The 21,141-nt window shown below is 37.5% G+C and overlaps 1 protein-coding gene across 1 annotated transcript; it reads left to right on the forward strand.

Moving 5' to 3' along the window:
* Positions 1-1,432: 1,432 nt before the first annotated feature.
* Positions 1,433-20,906, forward strand: LOC120109106 (wings apart-like protein 1). The gene is made up of 9 exons (XM_039122847.1): positions 1,433-2,189; positions 7,536-7,635; positions 9,902-10,238; positions 11,057-11,169; positions 16,342-16,470; positions 16,569-16,662; positions 16,792-16,878; positions 17,670-18,352; positions 19,905-20,906. The coding sequence occupies exons 1-9, from the start codon at positions 1,621-1,623 to the stop codon at positions 20,232-20,234; spliced, it is 2,442 nt and encodes an 813-aa protein (XP_038978775.1). The 5' UTR covers positions 1,433-1,620; the 3' UTR covers positions 20,235-20,906.
* The last annotated feature ends 235 nt before the right edge of the window (positions 20,907-21,141 follow it).

Raw genomic sequence — 21,141 nt, forward strand, 5'->3', positions numbered from 1 at the left:
TTGTCTTTTGGTGAATAATCTAATGGATGGACAAAATTTAATACCTTTTACCATTTGCAACATAGAGTCGGTTTAGGTTTCAATTTATTGAGTCCACATCTTTTTCTCAACATCAAACATGTGGATGAGAAAATATTCTAATGTACAAAAGAAATAAAATTTTAATAGAATCTAAATTTAAGAAAAAATTACTGTTAAATATTGTTAGGGTCGAGATAGTTTTAGGGTTTTAATATTCATTTCATCATCCATCCTCAGGTGGCATTTGGTGACTCAAATAGGTCCACCAATGTGATCATAGATCACTAGTGACCCTTATCTAGGGTATTCTGATCTTCGATGATCTAAGATCACCATATTTAATATGCTATGTTATAGTCATTAAAGATTTTCAAATATCCACAAGTACCTATTTGATATTCCATGAAAATTCAAGATCATTGACTAAATACCAAAACTACTCCTAATATATTCTATAAAAATATATTTATCAATTATATAAAATATATTATAAATAGAATATTAATATATTCCATGAAAATATATTTATTAGTCCTATAAATTACTAATGCTACAAAGATATATTTTAATTGTTATTATAGAAATAATATTTTTATATATACTTATAGTATATTATTTTTAATAGTAATATGTTTTAATTAAAAAATAAGACAAATAGAAGCAACATATTAAATAATTTTTTATATCAATATAAAGTACATTAATATATTTCTATTATAATTATATTATATATTATAATTATATATTATAAATATAATACATAATATTAATATAATATATTAATAGTATATTGATATACTTATTTTTTTGGGCTAAACTGATGAGTATTGTTATTTTCAAATTTCAATCTAAAATGATTGCTCTGGAGGATATGAATCTGATCTCAAGGATAGATATGTGATGTTTTGAGAAGTAAAGGTGATTCACGATGGCTCCTATAGGGGGCGTTTGGTAACCCCAACAAGATCACCACGGTGATCTAAGAAAGATAGTTTGGTCAACATATTTTAATATAAGATCACCGCGCTCCGGTGAGGTTGGATACCCATTCTCAAGGACGGATTTTCGATTACTGGATTGAACTGTGATTTGAAAAATGGGAGTGATCCGATATTATTGTCATGTAAGATTACTAAGATGTAATCAACTACGATGATTTTATCATTTTTATCTGAATTATTTACGATCTTGGAGTTATCACACCATGCCAAACGCCCCCACATAGGCATGACGCAACTAAATGCAGTGATCTCGCGATCAAACGCCTCCTTGTTGCGACGGCAAGTTGGCAGGTAAATTGTGATTCTTCCTTTCCAAGCCCAACGGTCAGCTCGACTCAGACACGGATCATGTATCACCTATCACCCGGCGGTGACGGCAACCAAACCAGGAGAGAAAATCTACCAGCCGTAAAGAAAACAAGACTCCATATTTTGAGTTCCGCCGAGATCCGTCGCAACTTCCGTCGCTTCCATTCCCCCGGCCCCGGAGATCCACTTCCCGTCCCCCCTTCCCCTCTTCGAGCTCCTGTTTCAATTCCCGACCTCCTCCCCCTCTCCTCTTTCCTCTGCGTCGACGGATGAGAGATTTGGTGGCGAGATGATCGTACGGACATACGCCCGGAGGACCCGCTGCGGCGTCGGCCGGAGCTTATCCGAGCCCATCCTCCTCGACGGCGACTCCTCTTCCTCCGGCGGCGGTGGAGGCGGGGGAGCGGTGGAGGACGCCGAATTCCTCGACCTCCCCCTTTCCCAGGACGGCTCCCAGGACCGCCTTACCCTCGCCGCCTTCTCCTCCCAGGATTCCTCCCCCTGGTCCCTCGACCCCGCCGACCCCTGCACCGCCCCGATCCGCCCCGACCCCCACGACCCCACCCTCCTCCTCCTCGGCGACTCCTCCGATGGGCCGCGGAATCCGGGAAAGAGGCAGAGGAATTTGGAGCGGGAGGTCAAGAATCCTCCGACTAGGTTTGCGGCCGTGGCGGCGGCGACGGCGACGCTGATGGAGGCGCAGGAGTTCGGGGAGATGATGGAACACATGGACGAGGTGAATTTTGCGCTGGATGGGCTGCGGCCAGGGCAGCCGGCGCGGATCCGGCGGGCAAGCCTGCTGTCGTTGCTGTCGATATGCGGGACGGCGCAACAGCGCCGACTTCTTCGGGCTCAGGGGTGAGTAAATGGGAAACCTTTTCTCCTGCCCTTTTGCTTCTTTCTTGTTTCTTCCGCTCTTTGTAAGAGATTCTTGAAATTCGTGGCTTCTCACTTTGTCTCACCAACGAACCGTTCATGATTGGCGCTGAAATTGATGTCTTAGTGCCGCTCTTTATAAGACATTCTTGAAATTCGTGGCTTCTCACGTTTTCTCATCAACGAACCTTTCATGATTGGGACTGAAATTAATGCATTATTCCAAGTTCTTGGAAATTAAGGTCTCACCAAGAGAAATCATCAAAGAAAATATCTTAGAGTACAAAAGCACCTGCTTTACAGGAAACGGTGCAATGGTTCAAGAACACTATAAGTTTTTTTTCTTGCTGTGGAATTGTTCTGTCTTCATGGTTAAACACGACCATCATGAGGAGTAGAGAACCCATTAACTGATTCGAGCATCAGTATTGTTTCTTTTGAGCCTGAAATACCACGAAAGCCTTTAATCACCCAGAAACCTTGTTGGAATAATCAACTTGTTATGGTTTGAAGTAGTAAGATGCTGACCGGCTGTAAAGGAGTTTTCCAACCAAGTATCGACCAAACAGAAGTACCATCTCTTACCTTGATAAAATTATTAGCCTATAATTATATACATCTCATGTGATGTTTTCTCTTTAAAAGATGGAGAAATTGTCTCAAGTCTTTAGCAAGAAGTTCAAGATTTTCTTCCGCATTTAGTAAATAACCGAGTCAAAGTGCTATCTTATTATATATGAATCATTACAGCTATACCCTTTGGAGGGCCAAACTCATCTTTGATGCTTTATTTTGGTCACTATCTTTTGTCCTTATTCTTCTACACATTGTGAGGACTCATGCGTGTGTGTATTTGGTTCCATATCGGCTATGCACTGGGTCAATTGTGGGTACTTATATTGGGTCAAGGAATCCAAATAATATCTTCCGACTAGCCTTTTTGAACGAGATTCTGAGTTGTTACAAATGATATCAGAGCGGATCTGGCTCATAGCCTATGTGGACTAGGGGACACTGCAGTACAGGTTCATGAGGGCTGACCACGGGTCGACTGTGGTGCTGGTAATTAGATTTGAATGGATTTAGACCCTTAGCCTAGCAAGGACGTCAGGGCTTAAACGGAGGGAGTATGTGAGGATCTATATGAGTGTGAGTTTAGATCCATATCGGCTATGTATTGAGTTGATCTTGGGTGTACTTATACAGGGCTAAGGAATCTAAATAATATCTTCTTGCTAGTTTTTTTGGATGAGATTTTGGATTGTTACACACACTTTCCTGGATTATAATATGGTCCAATTTTTTGACTTCCATCCTTATGCAAATAAATGCTTATAAACCATTATGGAAATCTAAAGATTGGTGCTTTAATTTGGCATAAACATATTGCTATTTGATATTACCAAAAGAATGGCATTTTTGGAGATTGGCCGGCGATCTAGCAAATACAAGTGGATCTGCTGGGTCCAAGTATTTAACCATCAAACAAAATTGGTTTTAGATAGCCGAAACACATGGCTTATTGATCCTGGCTAGAAGGGGGAACTAGCCTATACAAGCTTCTCATCCCATCTCTTTAGATTTTTAGCATCTACACCAGTTTGTTTATGGAATTGCCTTCCACTATAGTTAACTTCCTCAAGAACCACTAAAATCTCTTAGAATATTTGTTGTTCAATTATATTTTAACAAATTTAAGGGGTCTTAGACTTCGGAAGTGTTCGAACAAATGGAACATAATTAAAAGTTACTTCAAGAGGACCTTTGAAATCATGAATGCTTAATTTCCGAGGAAGAAGAAATAAAACCAATTGAGTTTAGTAAACAAGGAGAATTGGTTTGCTATTACCTTTTCGGGGCCAACTTTGTAAACTTCTCTCTGAACAATCTTAGTTGACTATTGTTTCATTACTTAGTACCATTCGTTGTTTAAAGGAATTCATAAAATTGCGAAAATACTTGTTATTTGGTCAAAATTTCTCAATTTAAAAGGTTTGGAACATGGGAGACCAAGCATCTTAGACGTATTTGTGCATGGTTAGATGTCATTCTTGAATTATTTGACTTGCAGGCTATAAACATGCTAACTAAAAAAAATATGTTTGGGATATGAACTGATCATGAAACTATGGTGAGACAAGTGGAACATAATGCATGCAAGCTTTAAACATGCATGTCTCCTAGCCTATTTTGCAATTGCCTACATTGATGACGTCCTTATCTTCAGCAAGGCAAAAAGCTTAAATGCCGTATCCTACCTTCTTTAGTGACTGCTTCTAGATTGTAGTTGGTAAACACCTAGCTTTCCCTAAGAGTAGGACTCTGTTTGATCTCCCTAATCGCTAACAAAGCAAACACAACCAAAAACACGAGGAGAAATAGGAAAGACAGGGGTGAGTCAGGTGCTCGAAGGTTCTAGGGCAGCAAGTTAGTTTTCAATCTTTGAAGCTCTTCCCCCTTAATGAGTCTCTCAAAAGCCGCCATTTTTGAGTTCGGAGGGCTAAATCAAAAATGTTGAATTGTCACTAGCTGTTAGTAGCCAATAAGCAAGGATTTGCCTATCTGAGAATTCAAAGTCAGTTTGCTTAACTCTTTGCGCAGTTTCATAATGTTCCTCACCAATCCTAGATATGCCGCATCCACCGGTAATGGCCGATCGTAATCTGAGCAAAATGAAGGTTGCGTTAATGATAAAGATCTCTGGGGAAACCGCTAAAAAAAGACGGCGGGAGTCATTGGTTCAAATCCAATAGTATAGTAGCCCTCGAGAAGGCGTGCGCGGACCTGGTGTTGACGATCCCCGCTGGGCCGAGTGTTCGCCCACTTAAGAGTCTTCGCCTTTAGAGAAAAAAAGTGACTCTTGTACAAGAGCTTATGGTCAAGATTTCCAATTGATGAAAAAGGGTGATTGGGGGGGGGACGATGATTAATATGGGGGAGCTACTCCCATGTCACTTTTAATTTTTTTTTGAAGGGGGGAGGGTATGTCTGAGGTTTCCTTGTTGTTGGTATTGCTTGGTTGTTGAAGCCTTGTTTGCAAGGTTCAGCTACAAAATTCACAAATAATACTAGGGTCATTAGACATTACCTAATCCTAGCTTTGTATCAGCTGGGTGCTGAATTTGAACTTGTAGACGATACATATTTTGGTGGTCAAGGGGCTTCCCTTATTTGGGAGGTCACAAACTTACAATCTCATAGCAGTGATTTGAGTTCCATCAAACGATGCCAGATGTCCACTTAAATGAGGATTTAGTTTGTCCTTTACAAACTTAAATTGCACTCCATATTGAACTCAGAGAAGTTTAAACTTAATGTCAATATCATGCTTCCATATGCCATTCACTTGCATGGGCAATGATATAACACCCTTAAGGCAACCATGATGGAACTAACATGATTAATTCTAAATAAATTTTATCACTCCTTTTGTTGAGACTAGCTTTCAACGGAGTTACTAGTCACACCATCAAGTTGGTGATCACTTGATTAATTTAAATTACTGAACTCATCCACCTCTCTTCAAGCTCTTGGAAAGTAATGATGACAACTTCCTACTAAAGAATAATAGAAATTTAACACCAGGCATACCGGTTAAATTTATGCCTTTTTATGAACTTTTTCTCATCCATAATCGATCATAGGTTGACATCTTTAAGACTGCCAAAATATTGAACTAGAAGGCTAGGGGTGGTTATCTTTAAATGCTGAGGGATTGAGACCCTTTAATATAGTCCAAATGCGATGTTTAAGACTCCATTTCACAAACATAAGTCTCTTAACTAAACAGAAACTCGTCTTGAAATCATTCATCCTACATGCTATTGATCTTTGAATTCAAGGGCATCTGTTTCAGTTTCATTTCCAACTTTATTGAAGCTGTGTGAATGACAGCTTTTGAAGCCACCGCATTCTTTGAATTTCCATAATGCAACTTCAATGTTTTCCAATGAACATATTTCAGTTCTGGTCTGTCAATCTTAGGTGCTTCCCAAGTGTTCCTTGCTTCTCCTTTGCCAATTTATCTACAAATACTCCTTGTATGTACTTTCTAGTCATTGGACCCTGCAAGTGGCTTACAAACCCTAACCTTTTGCATTTGAACAGAATATGGTTATTCTACTCTCTAATTTGGTAATTGCAATCTCCATAAAGATGCTTCTAGATAGTTCCTTTCCCCTATCCTGAATCACTCTATCTCTCCTCCTCCTCACATCATCTTGTCATATTTGTACTACTGGACCCAGCCTATGCTCTTCTCTTTTCTCTTGAACTTTGTCAGAACTCACCATGTCAAACTACTGTATCTCTTGGTACCCATTTCTTTTTGTTATAATTGTTCAAAAGTCCATTAGTTTCTGTTTTTAATGTTCAATGCATTTATCTGGAGTTGGTCAAATAATTTCTGAATGTCATGGTGTTTGATGCAAGCCCAATAATATGTATTATAAAATCCAGTGGAGACTCATGTTTTTCTCCAATGTGTAAATTTGGCCGTTGTGTTTCTCAACATTAACATTTGTGAATTCTCAGACCGCATTCAGCTTGCTATAGTACTGTGTTATATTTAATATTGCTACTATTTCTAGTATTTAATGAATCTACATATCTGAAAGAAAACCTTTTTGTCTTATATATGGTGAAAAGTGGTGAATATATTGTCATGGCATCCAATACACGTTGGTGACAGCCATAGGATGAGCACACACAGACACAGATGGACTTTGCTCCTCTCAAGAGGAGAAAATATCTACTTCTCTCGACTCCAAAATCAATAATTAGATAGCTAGCTTGAAGATCCACTACTGATTATGACTTATACCACTAAAAATTTCAAGAAACCGAAAATCACATATTTTGGTGGCCATCATGGGGACACAAAAATGAATAATTTTTATTGTGTCCACAAAAATGAACAATTTTGATTGTGCTAGTGTGTTAAAATACATGGTAAAACATTTAAATCGAGAATCTACTTTATTGATTATGATCTACACATGTTAAGACATATATAGATTGAAAAGTGTAGATTTTAATTCTTAGATAATAGCAAGACATCATCTCATATCATTTTATCTATTCATTTTTGCATCTACTTGATGCATAAGTTAGAGATCATCAAAGCATGTGTTTTTTATTTTTTTTTTCTCTAGTCATTTTTAGTGGTATAGATCATGATGTCTGAATCTTTAAGTTGGATGCTCCATTATATATATTTACATATAATGTTTGTATGTTTATAAATATGTATGTATTGCCACTTTCATTTAGTTTATGTATTGTCGTGCATGTTTTGCTCATATGCTAAACCTCTTCAATGTCTTCCAGAATGGCCCAGAGAATAGTTGATGCCATTTTGCATATCAACTTTGATGATTCTCCAAGCACCGTTGCTGCTGCTGCTCTAATCTATGTGTTGGCGAGTGATGTAAGTTCCTCATAAATTATGTCAGAATGATATGTTTGATTTACTTTGGCTGCGGATTGTACACCGCTGTAGAACTAACTTGGAATTTTTGATTTTTTTAATCCTGATATTTGTAAAATCTTTCCTTGCTATACTCATAATTATATAAGGATAATAGAGCTAGTCTTTGAATTGCTTTTGTTCATAATGTTTGCTATTCATATGTCTTGATCCTTCAGGGTTTTTGTTAGATGTTGTACCCAATCTAATCATATGGGGTGCCTTGAACATGTTAGTTGACAGAATGCTTATGAATCCTAGGATTATTCTGCTTTTATTTTTCCTCTGTTGTATTTATGGGTATTATGAAATACAAATAAGAATGTTCAATGAAAGGAAGTGGAAGGGTAACTTGTTTGAAAAGGACAGTAGGAGATTTAGAATCCAAACAGACAAACGTACAGGTCAAAGCCACTCTTATTCCATGAATCATAATCCTTCATTTACATTAGTTTTTAATTAACCCATAGGTGCTCCATCTTTTATGATGCAATTGAAAACAGAGGAAGTAGCTAGCTGGAAAAGGAAATTGCAACCTTTGACTACATGGAGCGATTGATTCTTCTTTTTGGTAACATCATGAGCAAAATCTCATCCACACAATTGACCAGATAACTGAAATATTTGACAAACATTAAAAACCTTTTGTTGAAATTGAATATTTTAATAGAACATCAAGAATAGCTTGCCAATAATAGATCCTATAGCATGAGAAACTAACATGATCAAACACAACATTTGATAGGGGAGTATAAGGGAAAGACGTACAGTTGGTAATCAAACTTGTAGTTAAGGTGACATTTTCTTTTTTTTTTCTTTTGTTCCCTCCTTTGTGGAATTTTCGTATAAAGTATTAGAAATATAGCCTGTGCTAGGTATGTGAAATTGCTTAGTTTGCAATACTCCATTTTATTGGGAGGAACATAATCATGAAATTTTTTATTTACAAGATTCTTTAGTATCAGATGGAACATTGAATGCTGACATCCATTCAATATTTAATTTGGGATTCTTCATATAAAATCTTCAAGCAATTTTCAAAAACTGGATCGGACACTACACTACAAAGTACAAAAGATATCTAGTTGGACTCATATTGTTTCAACTTTCAACCAAGTGTTTTACCTAAGGTACACTATCTCAGTATCAGACCCCATACTGGTGTTATACTACCACTATATTGGTACGGTACGATACAGGCTGGTTTAGCATACCGAGTGTCTGTACGTTTTTCATACTGTATACCGATACCAATCACTACGGTACGGTGCACGCTATACCGTTCGGTTTGGTACGGTATCGCGTACCATGGTTTTACCCATGGAACTATTAGTTGAGATGGTCTTTATATTATTCCTAGCTATAATAGGTTTGGGCATAGATTTGCAAAACTATATCTTTTTTAAAATATCTGAATTAAGGATCACCGAATCGGTACCGGTAGGCATACCGGTCGGCCACCGGATCGGTTTGATACCGGTTTATGTCGATACGAACCGGTACCACGGGTTCAGCCTGGTCACACATCCAAAAGTCCAAAAAAATTTGGAATTGATACAGACCTGTTCGGACCGGCTGGTTCAGGCTGGTACGGGCCGTTACAGGCAGGTATGGGTCGGTACCGTCCGGTACTTTTTTTTTTCACCGAATCAGACCGGTTCGGTATAGGTTGAACCGGCCGATACGGGCTGGTTCAGCATTCCTTGATCTGAATCTATCCACCTCAAGTTGAAAACTTGATCTGGTGATTGGTTTGGAACGTGCATTCTACTTTACCCAATAATGGCGCTAACTAACAACAGCTGGTTAAAGTATTTACAATGAAATTAATCTGAAATTATTATTAATCAGTTTCTTCTGGGAAAATTTATCTTACTATTGTATCCACAAGTTCAGTAATATGCACTCTTTGAAAAGGTTTGTGATCTTTGGAGCCGAATTTGTGTTGGGATATATTCTGAAATAATGTATGTGTATACTTTACACTATTTTCTGGAAGCTATTTCTGTATTGCACATTCAGACGATAACATCTGTTATAACTGTGGCTGTTGTTTCTATTTCACATGTGAGGTTTGAAACTGTGTGCAAAATATGTTTCGTGACTTGAGTGACTATACTTATTAAGCTTCACTTTCTCTCCAATATTCTTGATGAATCCTCATAATTATTTAGGTTAGAGCATTTTCCTTACTGTTCCTTTTTAAGCTCCTTGATATTTTTTTCAGGCTCAGGATGACCATTTGCTGGATTCACCATCTTGTATTCACTTTCTTATTAAGTTATTGAATCCACCTGTGGCTAATAACGTGGAGGACAAGATAGCAACCATTGGCTCTAAGATTCTTGGGATACGTAAACCTCACATACAGAGTGGGATGAATAAGGGAACAGACTCTAGCTCTACAGCAATCATTTCAAAAGTTCAGGAGATTCTTTTAAGTTGTAAAGAGATAAAATCAAGCAATGGGGATGATGAGGGAGCAGAGAGGCCAGAGCTGAGTTCAAAATGGATAGCTTTATTGACTATGGAGAAAGCATGCTTATCTACTGTATCATTTGAAGGTAGGCCAAATCCCAGGTTTTCAAGGTCACTGATTTGCTATCTTGGAAATTCTGCTAATACAGTGTTTTGAATTGTTTGGTCAAACTTAATGATTAACTACATCAGTTCATTTGAAGATAGATCAAATCCCAGGTTTCAAGCTCACCAATATCGTGTCCTATCTTGAAAATTCTGCTGGTATATTGTCATGAATTGTTTGGTCATAATTTACACACAACTGCATTGAATTCAGCTGGATTTATTTTCTTGGTTATTTTCTGAAATAGACTGGTAGAATGTTTAAATTCTACCTGCATAACCATTATTTGAAGATTTGGGAGTTTGCAGATTTAACTGCACAGATTAACCATGAAGTGAACTACAAGTTTATTCTAAAAGAAGGCTATCTATTGTTACTACTAACAAATAGAACCCTATTGCTCATAAGAAATTGTTAAATAACTACATATTTTTCTTGCTCTTCATTTATATATATTTTGAAATTTCAGCTTATTGGTTAAGCAATTTATTCTTATGTAAGCTATTTGTTATCCTATGCACATCATGATATGATTCCTCTGATTTGTCATTCCCATTATACATTGTTTCATCGTAGGTTTAAATTACTTTTGACCAAGGGTCGTTATATTGGTGCGTGCCATCCTGCACCAGGCATACTATCTTGTACCAGCCTACCAGGCATACCGTACAATATAGTACTGGTATGGGGTGTACCGAGTTTCGATATGCCGAACCGACCCTCCAACTGAGATTGTGAACCTTGATTTTGACCAATAGCTGTTGTTTTAAATTTTCCTACTTTCATGCCTTCTTTTAGACGCATCTGACATGGTAAGAAGGGTTGGAGGAAATTTTAAGGAGCGATTGAGAGAGCTTGGAGGACTGGATGCAATCTTTGATGTTTTGGCCAGCTGCCATTCCACCATGGAGGTCAGTGTATCTTTGGACTTATTTGTTGCTAATTCCTGATAGATAATCGACACATGTTAGATTAGACAAGTACTATGAGTATAAAAGATGTTCATATATATTACAATTATATCATTGTGATGTGGATTATACATTTTCCGCATTACTTTTAGAACTAACATCATTGATAGATGATAAGCAGTATGAGAGATTAATTATCATATGCTAAAAGTGTATGCTATTATAATTTGGAAAGCAGCCATTTTTATACCTAAATCAGTCTATTAATCAATTTCCACTTCCAAGAAATATTTGCTACTAAATGTTTCTTTATTTGAACAAATCTCTTAACAGCAAAGTCAACTTTGATCAACTAATATGCTTCTACATGTATCTTTCAAGAACTTCCTTTGATACCTTTGAGTTTTATCTTATCCACTAATTTGATGGTGGTCACACCTGAGCATGTGGAGAGGATTGTTGCATAGACCTTGGAGAAAGGCCAATATAATGTCAAGCAAGGTCCGCCGTACCGGCCTGTATCGGTTCCGTACCCGTCTTGTTGAATGGCCGAGTTGTGGGGTTCCACGTATCGGCTCCGTACCGGCCCTGTACCGGCTCTGTACTGGTTCTCCAACGATAAGCTTCTGGTACCGGACTCCACGTTGATCCAGTACCGGTTCAGGACGGTACCGATACGTACAGGCCCGTAACGACTAGTACAGGCCGGTACGGCAAATCTTGATGTCAAGTGATTTTTTCTTTTCCTCTTTCTTTTTATTAATGAGTATGCTAACTACAGGCAAAACAAATTGTCATATAACTAGAGAAGGATCGAGGTTGGCTATTTATGGTGTTGGGCACGTTAGAATTTTGAATATAGACATTGTTTCGTATCCGCATCTTAGCCTTCTCCTACATGCAAATTTTTCTAGAGTTTCGCACTTCTGGCAAGCTACAACAATTCATATGTTCTCTTACATGCATTTCACGAGCCAAACATTAGTTGAGGGTGTGTACCGTATTGTACCTACCCGTATTGCTTAGTTTCGGGAGGTACCATGAAAAATGTGAGAAAAAGGGATTGAGGGCTATCTTGTTATGGGTTGTGTACTGTATCGCACTGGACATATACCATACCGAACTAGTAATATGTTGGTATGTTATCTGGTACAGAGATTGCAGATCTTTGGATCAATGGTATGTGCCAAAACTAACATATTCTAAAATAATGAAAATTATAGGTACTAATTGGTACGGCTGGTACGGTATTGTTGGTGCACATCAGTACAGATAGGTGTAGAGCGGTACAGTCATTATTGTACTAGTATAATTGTTTCATCATCTTGACACCCATACTGGTGCTAGTTTCATGTTGGAAAGGTATGATACTAGTCGTGCCATCTGTTTTGGTGGTTTTGAAATGATGGTATTATGTAATACAATTTTAATTGAGATGGAAATTAAAATGAGACCCAATTAAACTATGTGATGAAGATACCATACTACAATTTGCTTGGTTTAACTATCTTTTTTATGATATACAAAACATAAACTGAAGACTTATCTAAAGTAGGGTCTAAAAAGCCTATTTTAAACACATGAAGGGGATGGAAATGTTATTTAATACACGGCATCATGATTTGAGTGCCATAAATTGGTCATTCAAGCAATTTTGGTAATCTCATTAACATTAGGTGGATAAATGAAGAGGTGCCTGTAAGCTGTTATGAAGCTAACAAAATCGTTTGTGTGACTAAAGGAATATTTAATGATGAAAGCACTAAGGCATACAATATTGTATGATTCAAAATTTCGAGCAACAAAAAAGGCCCAAGCAAGTTGAATATGGCAGAGATGAGAATGTTGAAATATATGTTTTAGAAAATTAGGAATGGTAGGATGAAGAATGATGAAGTGTAGGAGTTGCACTGTTTAGGTTTGAGTGATAGAGAACTAATTGGGATGTTATGGATGTGCAAAGATCTGAGGAGGCCCTGCTAGGGTGAGAGGTCTATTCTGTGTCTAATATCTATAGCTTTATACAAATGGAGTAGTGAACTTCAGCTAAGATGGATGGATATATGTGAAAGAATTTAGATTAACGTGGACTCGTGGAGTAACATTAGAGGTAGCCCGCATAGGGATGTTTGGTAAATAATTATTCACAAAGCTCATCTAAGATTGCAATGCTTATGGTCAATATTGAGCATGGGAACATCAGTGCATCATTATGTCCTTTTGTCCTCTTTATGGAACGCAAGGTGGCAGCTCGCTCTCTTCTTATTTTTCTTGATTAGCTATCCACTCACAAAAAACCCTTTTTTCTTTCACATAACCCTTGGAAGGGGAGGGGGTTCGGGGGAGGGGAAACCTTCCCTTCCCCAGATCTCGACGGTGAATTCATAAATCAAAACTTCCGAAGGCTAAGAAGTTAGTGCCGGAGAAAGAGCACGTCGAAAGGAAAAGCCAATCTTTTGCAGGGGAGCTAAGCTAGCGGATCAGAGATAGAACCATTAGTGCCAGCTCTTGGGCAAAGTTAAGTAAAGTAAGAAGAGCTATTTTCAATAAAGCAAACGGATTTAGAATCTGCTTATTCAATCTCTTGTCCAGATTAATCTCTCACTCCACCAGGCGGTTCGTATGTTTCTATGACCCCCAAGACGGAGCGAGACGGATACGCAGATCGCGAAAGTCAACGCACATGCGGACTCTGCCGTCCTTTTTTAGGACAGGAACTATGTTGGCTAAGCTCGATGATAGGAGCAGAACGTCGGACATATTCACTTTGGTTAATCGAGATTCGAGGATCGGATGGATGCTGATACCTGGACCTCGAATGGAGGGATGGCAAAAAGATTGGATGCGGATCACCGGCGGAAGTGAGTTTGAAGTGAAGGCTGGAGAGCTGAAGAAGATCCCACCCCCCGAACCCCCGGTGTTCTCAAACGGCGAAGCTTCGCTCGCCCCCTAAGGGGGTGTTCTTCTATAAGCCGAAGATTAAGTGTGACTTAACACTTGCTGCTGTCCTCGGCTCTGCTACCAAAGTGGCAGCATCTAAGAGGCGAGTTCCGTCGTAGCTTCAGAGAACTTTCTAACTCCTTCTGCCTTCACTTGGATCACCAAATATGTCATCATAAAGTGCTTGCTTACATTTTCCAACAATACTTGTTTAATAGCCTGTAGTTGGCATCAAACATTTTCTTTTTCTAATTATTGCATGATTTTATCTATCTTGAGGAAGTTTATAAGGGTGCTTGACATCCATCTCTGTGACACTATGAAATCTCCTAAATTCAAGCACGCATCTAGTCTTTTGTCAAGGAAAAAAGTGAAGCCACAAATACCACTAATATATTCGTTGTAGAGGTTTATTTAGATTTTCCAGTGGAACATTAAACAATAAGAAAAAACTTGTGAGGAAGCCCATTGAATTGGTTATCGAATTGGCTAGATGAATGCATATGCATCTGCTACTGTACCAACCACTTACACATGATGGTCTGTTGCGAACTTGTGATTTTAGTATTGTGGTCTTGTTTGATACCCATATTCCTTTGTTTTGCTGTGTTTTCATTAACCAGTATATAGCCATAAAGTTCTTGTAGTGTTGTGCCAAATATAACCATAATAATAAACCAATAAGTCTTTCAAGTTCTATATGGATTCAGTTTTATATGTTCTACTAGTTGTTTCTATCTTAAGGCAAGGAAAGTTGAACCGAACAGAACTGGCTGATTCAGCCCGTACCAAGCCGATCCGGTCGGTTCGGCAGTAGAAAACGACTAGGAGCCGGAACCTGATTGGCTCTGGCCGGAACCGGTCGGAATTGGATGGAATCGGATGGTTCCGTCCAGTTCGACTTGGTTCGAACCGGTACCGACCCATACCGGATGCCGACCGGTACGGGTTTTGATGCTGGTTCGGCGAACCTTGTCTTAAGGTCCTCCATTATGGCATGCTTTTATGTTCCTTGTCAATCACTCTTCTTTTCAGACATGAAAAAGAAAAATCCACAACCTTCCTCGTTAGGAGCTGTTTATCATGAACCAGTAGAAAGTATTAAGATTAAACCCAAATGACATCTCTCTTATTTAATTTGTTGATGTAGGCTGCCTATAGGGTGGTTAGAATGAAAAGTAGAGGGTCAAAATAGCTTGATGCTGCTAATGTTAATGATTTTAGTTACCTGTAATGAGAGCATGTGCGAGAGTGTGAAAGCTGCGCTCTCAACTTATGGTAAAGAAGCATGTAAGAAGTGGTGCAAGTCCCCTAGTAGGAGATACCAGCTACTAAGCTGTGACCGGTGAGGATAAGCTTGTAAAACATCAACTCAATTGCTCAACCAAGGTCTACAAAACTCAGAGTTGGAAGACACAGGATCACTTAATGAACCAGATAAATTCTTTGCTTTAGTGGACAAGACTAGGTGAAGATACAAACAAATTTAAAACTTCAATTTTATGTCAAAGTAACATATAATGGAGCTTGGAATTGTAATATGAGCCTCATTAACTGCTGTTATGCTTCTGAAACCAGCTTTGGCTCAACAGAGGTGAGAGGTTCTTGAGACTTCTTTGCTACCTCTAATTTTTCTAAAACCTGCAAACGACATAATACACTTGTCATGATTAAAAGCTGTTCTCACTTAAACAGTCTCAGTGCAGTAGCTATGACAAATGGAGTGATAATAGTGCCATTCTAAGCAAAACGGCCTCTGAAGATGCAAAAGCAAATAAACTCATGGATGGACTAACGAGCTAGTGGATTAATGTGCTGTAACAGCCCATGGGTTTAACGAATACCTGCAAGTAAGATGGGTTTTGAATATGGTGGTCTAGTGGCCTGGAATGGAAATGAGGCAATCCAAAACAGGGCTGGCTGAGAGAAATTCCATCATTTCCTTATTTGCTGATTTAAATTTCCAATTATTTCTAACCTAGTTTCTAAAATGTTATGCTTTGATAATTGGTCATGATTAGTTTCTTTTGATATTCATTAATCAAAGGAAATGAAGAAGATTTACGTGTGTTGTGTCAAGTGTGTGCAATTTGAACATACAATGTAATACCTTGTGGCTAACAACTGTTATGTGAGCTCCATTTTTAAACACTTGTGTCCTACAATATGTAGCTTATTTTCTTTGGATGGTTTTTGATTGGTGTGCTTATAGTAGTTCATTTGATATCACAGGTGTGCTTAAAACACAAGTCGCCCTCGTTGTTAGAATTAAAAGATGGATCAGCTTTGCAAAGTGTGGTACTGATGTTGAAATGTCTGAAGATCATGGAGAATGCCACATTTTTAAGTAAGGACAATCAGGTAATCTCATATGCTTGTCCAAATTATCTAGTTATTTGGACTTTGTACAGTCCTAGAAGTCATTGCACGTTTATGACCTTTTTTGTTTGTGTAAACAGGACCACTTGCTTGGGATGGAAAGAAAGTTGGATTCTGAAAGACTTCCCCTGTCTTTTGTTGGGCTCGTTATCTGTGTGATTAAATCTTTTTCAGGTTACTTAAACAAAATTGAATATTCTTCTTCATTGTAGCATTATTGTTCTATGGTCAAATTTGAACTGTTGATCAGATATAGTCTCATACTTCATTCATGTTGATGTTGTCTTTGTGGTTGCATTGTAGAGCTTTCTCTGCTCCAAAATTCTTCCAGCATTTCCAACAAAGGGAAATCAAACTTATCTGAAGTTCAGATGAATGATAACCGGAGAGGTACCTGTATCGTCTGAATGAGTCTATCTCTTTGTTGCAAACTTTTGGATGCAATAATCTGCTATGGTTGCTTAAGTTGTCTTGTTAACATTGATCTATAGAAGGGCCTAAAAATTTTGCTTGAAATTAATTTTCATCATATGCTAACAGATCATTTACTTGCTTGCTATTTTTCCTCGTCTCAAATTGGCACATCATCGAACTTAGTTGCCATTTTTTTTTTGTAAAAATCTGTTCTCACAGCATCTGATTGAATCATTTTGTGCACTTAACTATATTTTTAGATCTTCTATTATCTTACGACTGGGCTCCTATATCTGATAAGACAAGTGCCCTATATTTTAGAAGGCATGTCTTAATCTATCCCAGTTGATATATTATCTTGTTGAAATAACAAAAAACAATTTTCACCTACTATAGCAATAGAGGCTTACTGATGGTCTTGTTTTTAGCTTTCTTCTGGATATTGTAAGATAGTTTTGAAGTTTGTTGACGACCAGATGAATATTCATCTAATGATTTTGTGGACAAAGAATGCAAAAAAAAAAAATTCTTATATCTACCTAAATATAAATCATCATTACTGTTACTCTTGTTATTTTGATGCTTGCTAGATTTTCTCAGTGCAACAGGAAAAATTTGTCAAATGTGATGCCTTTGCAGGAAATTCTTATGTTAAATACTTTCATCCATCATATTCTTAAATGTAATTTGTTTTTATCCCATATATTTGTAGATATTTGTTAGAATAATTTGTTCTTAATTTTATGTATTTTCTTTTTTTTTCGTAGACAGGGGAGATCGGACTTTGACTAGTGATTGTGCTGGGTGTTCTGGCATGGACAAGAACTTTAATGGAAGGAGCATTTATAAACGTCAAAAATTGTCATCTTCCCAGTCCAAAGAAGCCCTTCCTGGTTCAGAAACAACTAGTGCATCTGGTTCTGATGAGTTAACCATAAAGAGAACTGATTGTACTTCATCTGGTTCATGTAATGGGGCATCAAGTACTTCATCTAGAGATAGCTACACAAATGGTAATAGTTTAAAGCTGAACATGCATGGTAACGGTTTAAAGGTGAATTCCATTAAAGGTTCAAAGGGATGGATCTCCATAAATCCTAATGGTTTGAAAAAGAATTCAAGTGACTTGTCCAAAAGGCGTCATATGTCTGAAGATGTTAAAGGTGATTGTAAGATGGACAGCTTTGATCCATTTGCGTTTGACGAAGGGGACTTGGAACCATCAAAGTGGGAGTTGTTAAAAAAGAAGAAAGAAACATCTCACACACACCAAATGGTTGTAACAAATGGTGAACTTACAGATGGATACAATCTTCCAAATGTTACCACGGATGATGTATTAAGTCGGTTAACTGATGAGCAAAATTATCATCCTTGTGAAAATTCTTGTCCATCAGTAATTGAAGAAGATTCTAACCTTCTGGAAGACTGCCTCCTCACTTCAGTAAAGGTAATTTGATTGTTCTCACCATTCTCACAAATGCTTATACACATGCAACAGGTATCATAACATACTAGTGATAGGCATCATTCATTTTTCAGTGACACTACAAACATGCTGAGAAGCTGCTGAATGAATTTAAGGCAGTCACACGTTATTAATCAAAATATGTTAATCTTAGCATTATTTTAGAAGTAGAAACGATGTTTTTGTTTTTAAATGTGTCATGATTGGTTTTCACAGGGTATTTTTTCTAGAGGGATGGGGTATGTGTCATTGAATTGTTAGTGCTGATTCTAAAAGCTAACATATGCTCCAGTCATGATGCACATCTACAGGCAAAAACTCTTTCTATACGATACATGTGTTTATATACACAAACACATATTTTGATGCATGCACATAATATTTCATATATACACAAACAAATGCACTATATGTATTTTTTTTTTTTGTATGTCTCAATGTATATCTTATCAAAAATTTTCTTATATACATACCCACATACAAGTTTACATACATAAGAACATTTATACATACTATATGTGATGTGTGCTCACCTGTCTGACTTGACTGGGATATTTGGGATTGTATTCCAACTTGTCTCTAAAATCTGAACACTAAAATGATGGTTGACTTTGAGCTGAAATATGGTCAAAAACTTTCTCAACTCTTGATGGCTCACAACTTGATCTTTCAAACTAACCCTTGGATGGGGCAGGGCTAGTTGGTTATTACAATCTTAACTGGTATGTCTGGTACAGCAGCCATGAGATATACTGTACTATGCAACAAATTTTGCAACAATGGAGAGCATGTTAGTTTTACTATTTCATCTGTTTTGTTGCATGTCATTATATTTTTATTTTGTGCTCTTTTTTTTCAGAATTTGGATACATTATTTTTATGAATCAGTATGCTTTTCTTCAGATGGTTTTAATCTATCCAATAAGGGCTTTCATCTTTTCGAAGTAATGTTATGAGTGACAAATTCATTACATGCCTACCAACACCACTGAGGCAACGATCACAATTCATTCTCTTTTTATAACTGCTTTTAATGCACACCATCTTAATATGCTTAATGTGGCATTATTCTATTAAGTAGCATACCACGTCTCCTGTAGTTGTAATTTCCAGGTCTTTATATGTATGCCTTATGATTTCTGTCGGACAAATAAAGAAGTATCCTATCCTTAAGTTGCCTACTTGGTGACACAAGCTATAGATGTTATTCTCCGCGCTTGTCAAACCCCCCACCCCCCGAAAGCTCAAACCACATGCTATAGGATGTGGAAATGACAAAAAGATAACCTGAAAAGGCTCCTGCATCAAACTATCAAGTTGATTGTTCAGAAAATTTTCATTGCATTATTATTTCATTACCATCTATTATTGAATCCACCAGTTTTTCTTTCCACTGTTTGTATAAGGAGTGGTCACAAAAACCCATGAACAATTTCAGACTAATTTCTTTTCATGTAGTTTCCTTTATATCATGTCATTCTCCTTGCTGCTCTGATACTGTCTGAAGGTTGTGCTTGCATTGACTTTTTGGCAGGTTCTTATGAACTTAACAAATGACAACCCTGTGGGCTGTCAGCAAATTGCTGCTTGTGGTGGGCTGGACACCATGGCTTATTTGATCATTAGCCATTTTCCATCATTTGACTTGTGCTTCCCTATGAACAGCCAAGTGAAAGAGAATAATTTCTCTTCCAAACTAGGTATTGATGCTGGTCATCCTAACAACAGACATTTAAGTGACCATGAATTGGATTTTCTGGTTGCTATTTTGGGTTTGCTTGTGAACCTTGTGGAGAAGGACAGTCGAAACAGGTCACCTCTCTGGATTCTTTCATATCAATTTTTTTTCTTAATCTGCGTCTGAAGTGAAATATGCCAAGTAAAGAAATATATGTACTTTTGAATATCTATTTTAACTTTTAGTTGCTTTGAGAGGGTTGCTGTTTGTTTTCTAAAGACTAGTTCAACCTTTCATGTATTATGTTCTTTGTTGCCCGAAAATGCCTATTATGTCTGCAATCACACTAGAATTTTTAAGTAGGAAAAGGTTTGCACCTGTATACTCTTGACTTATTTCTTTGCTAGTCATTTCATGCTGACAAAATACAGTTTGAGCATTTCCTTGCCGGTTTCTCTTTATTTCTATTGTCTTCATAATCTTTGGTCACAGTGTAGTTATCTGAAGAAAAAAAAATTAATTGACACTGCTAGTAGTTGGACTTGGTGCATTATCTTGTTTTTCATCCTTTACATTCTTCTGGTGATGTCATTTAATAATCTAGAGTTGAAAGTTGAAACCAAGTGGACTTTAGCTCATGACATCTTAACTCACAAATCAGTCATCCACATATATAACTAGGATTTAATTTTTCCCACTTTTTGAAGGTTCAATATTGTCATCCTTAGGATTGGATGCACAAACCTTCTGCTAATTTTGTAGTGGTTCAGGACTTCAGGTTCAAAGTTCATCTTTATGTTCTAGTGATTAGATCTGTATGAGGCAAATATCCTGCAACATGCACAGCCCCTTAGATAATTCCATCAAAAAATAGTTGGGCTTGATGGCACAAGTTGTAATAGATTGGAAAGTACCAAGGAGGAAAGGACTACTGGAGATTGAAGGAAAATGAGGAGATGAGAGACTAAAGAAAGAAATAGAATGGAAAGAAAGTGCAAGAATCGAGAAGGCTAGAATACATCAGTCACCTGCTGCTAAGACAACAGGACAATCACCAATAAATCAGAATGTCAAAAATGCACTTTTGGTTGTG

This window comes from Phoenix dactylifera, unplaced genomic scaffold, assembly GCF_009389715.1.
Source record: "Phoenix dactylifera cultivar Barhee BC4 unplaced genomic scaffold, palm_55x_up_171113_PBpolish2nd_filt_p 001812F, whole genome shotgun sequence".
Taxonomy (NCBI): domain Eukaryota; kingdom Viridiplantae; phylum Streptophyta; class Magnoliopsida; order Arecales; family Arecaceae; genus Phoenix; species Phoenix dactylifera.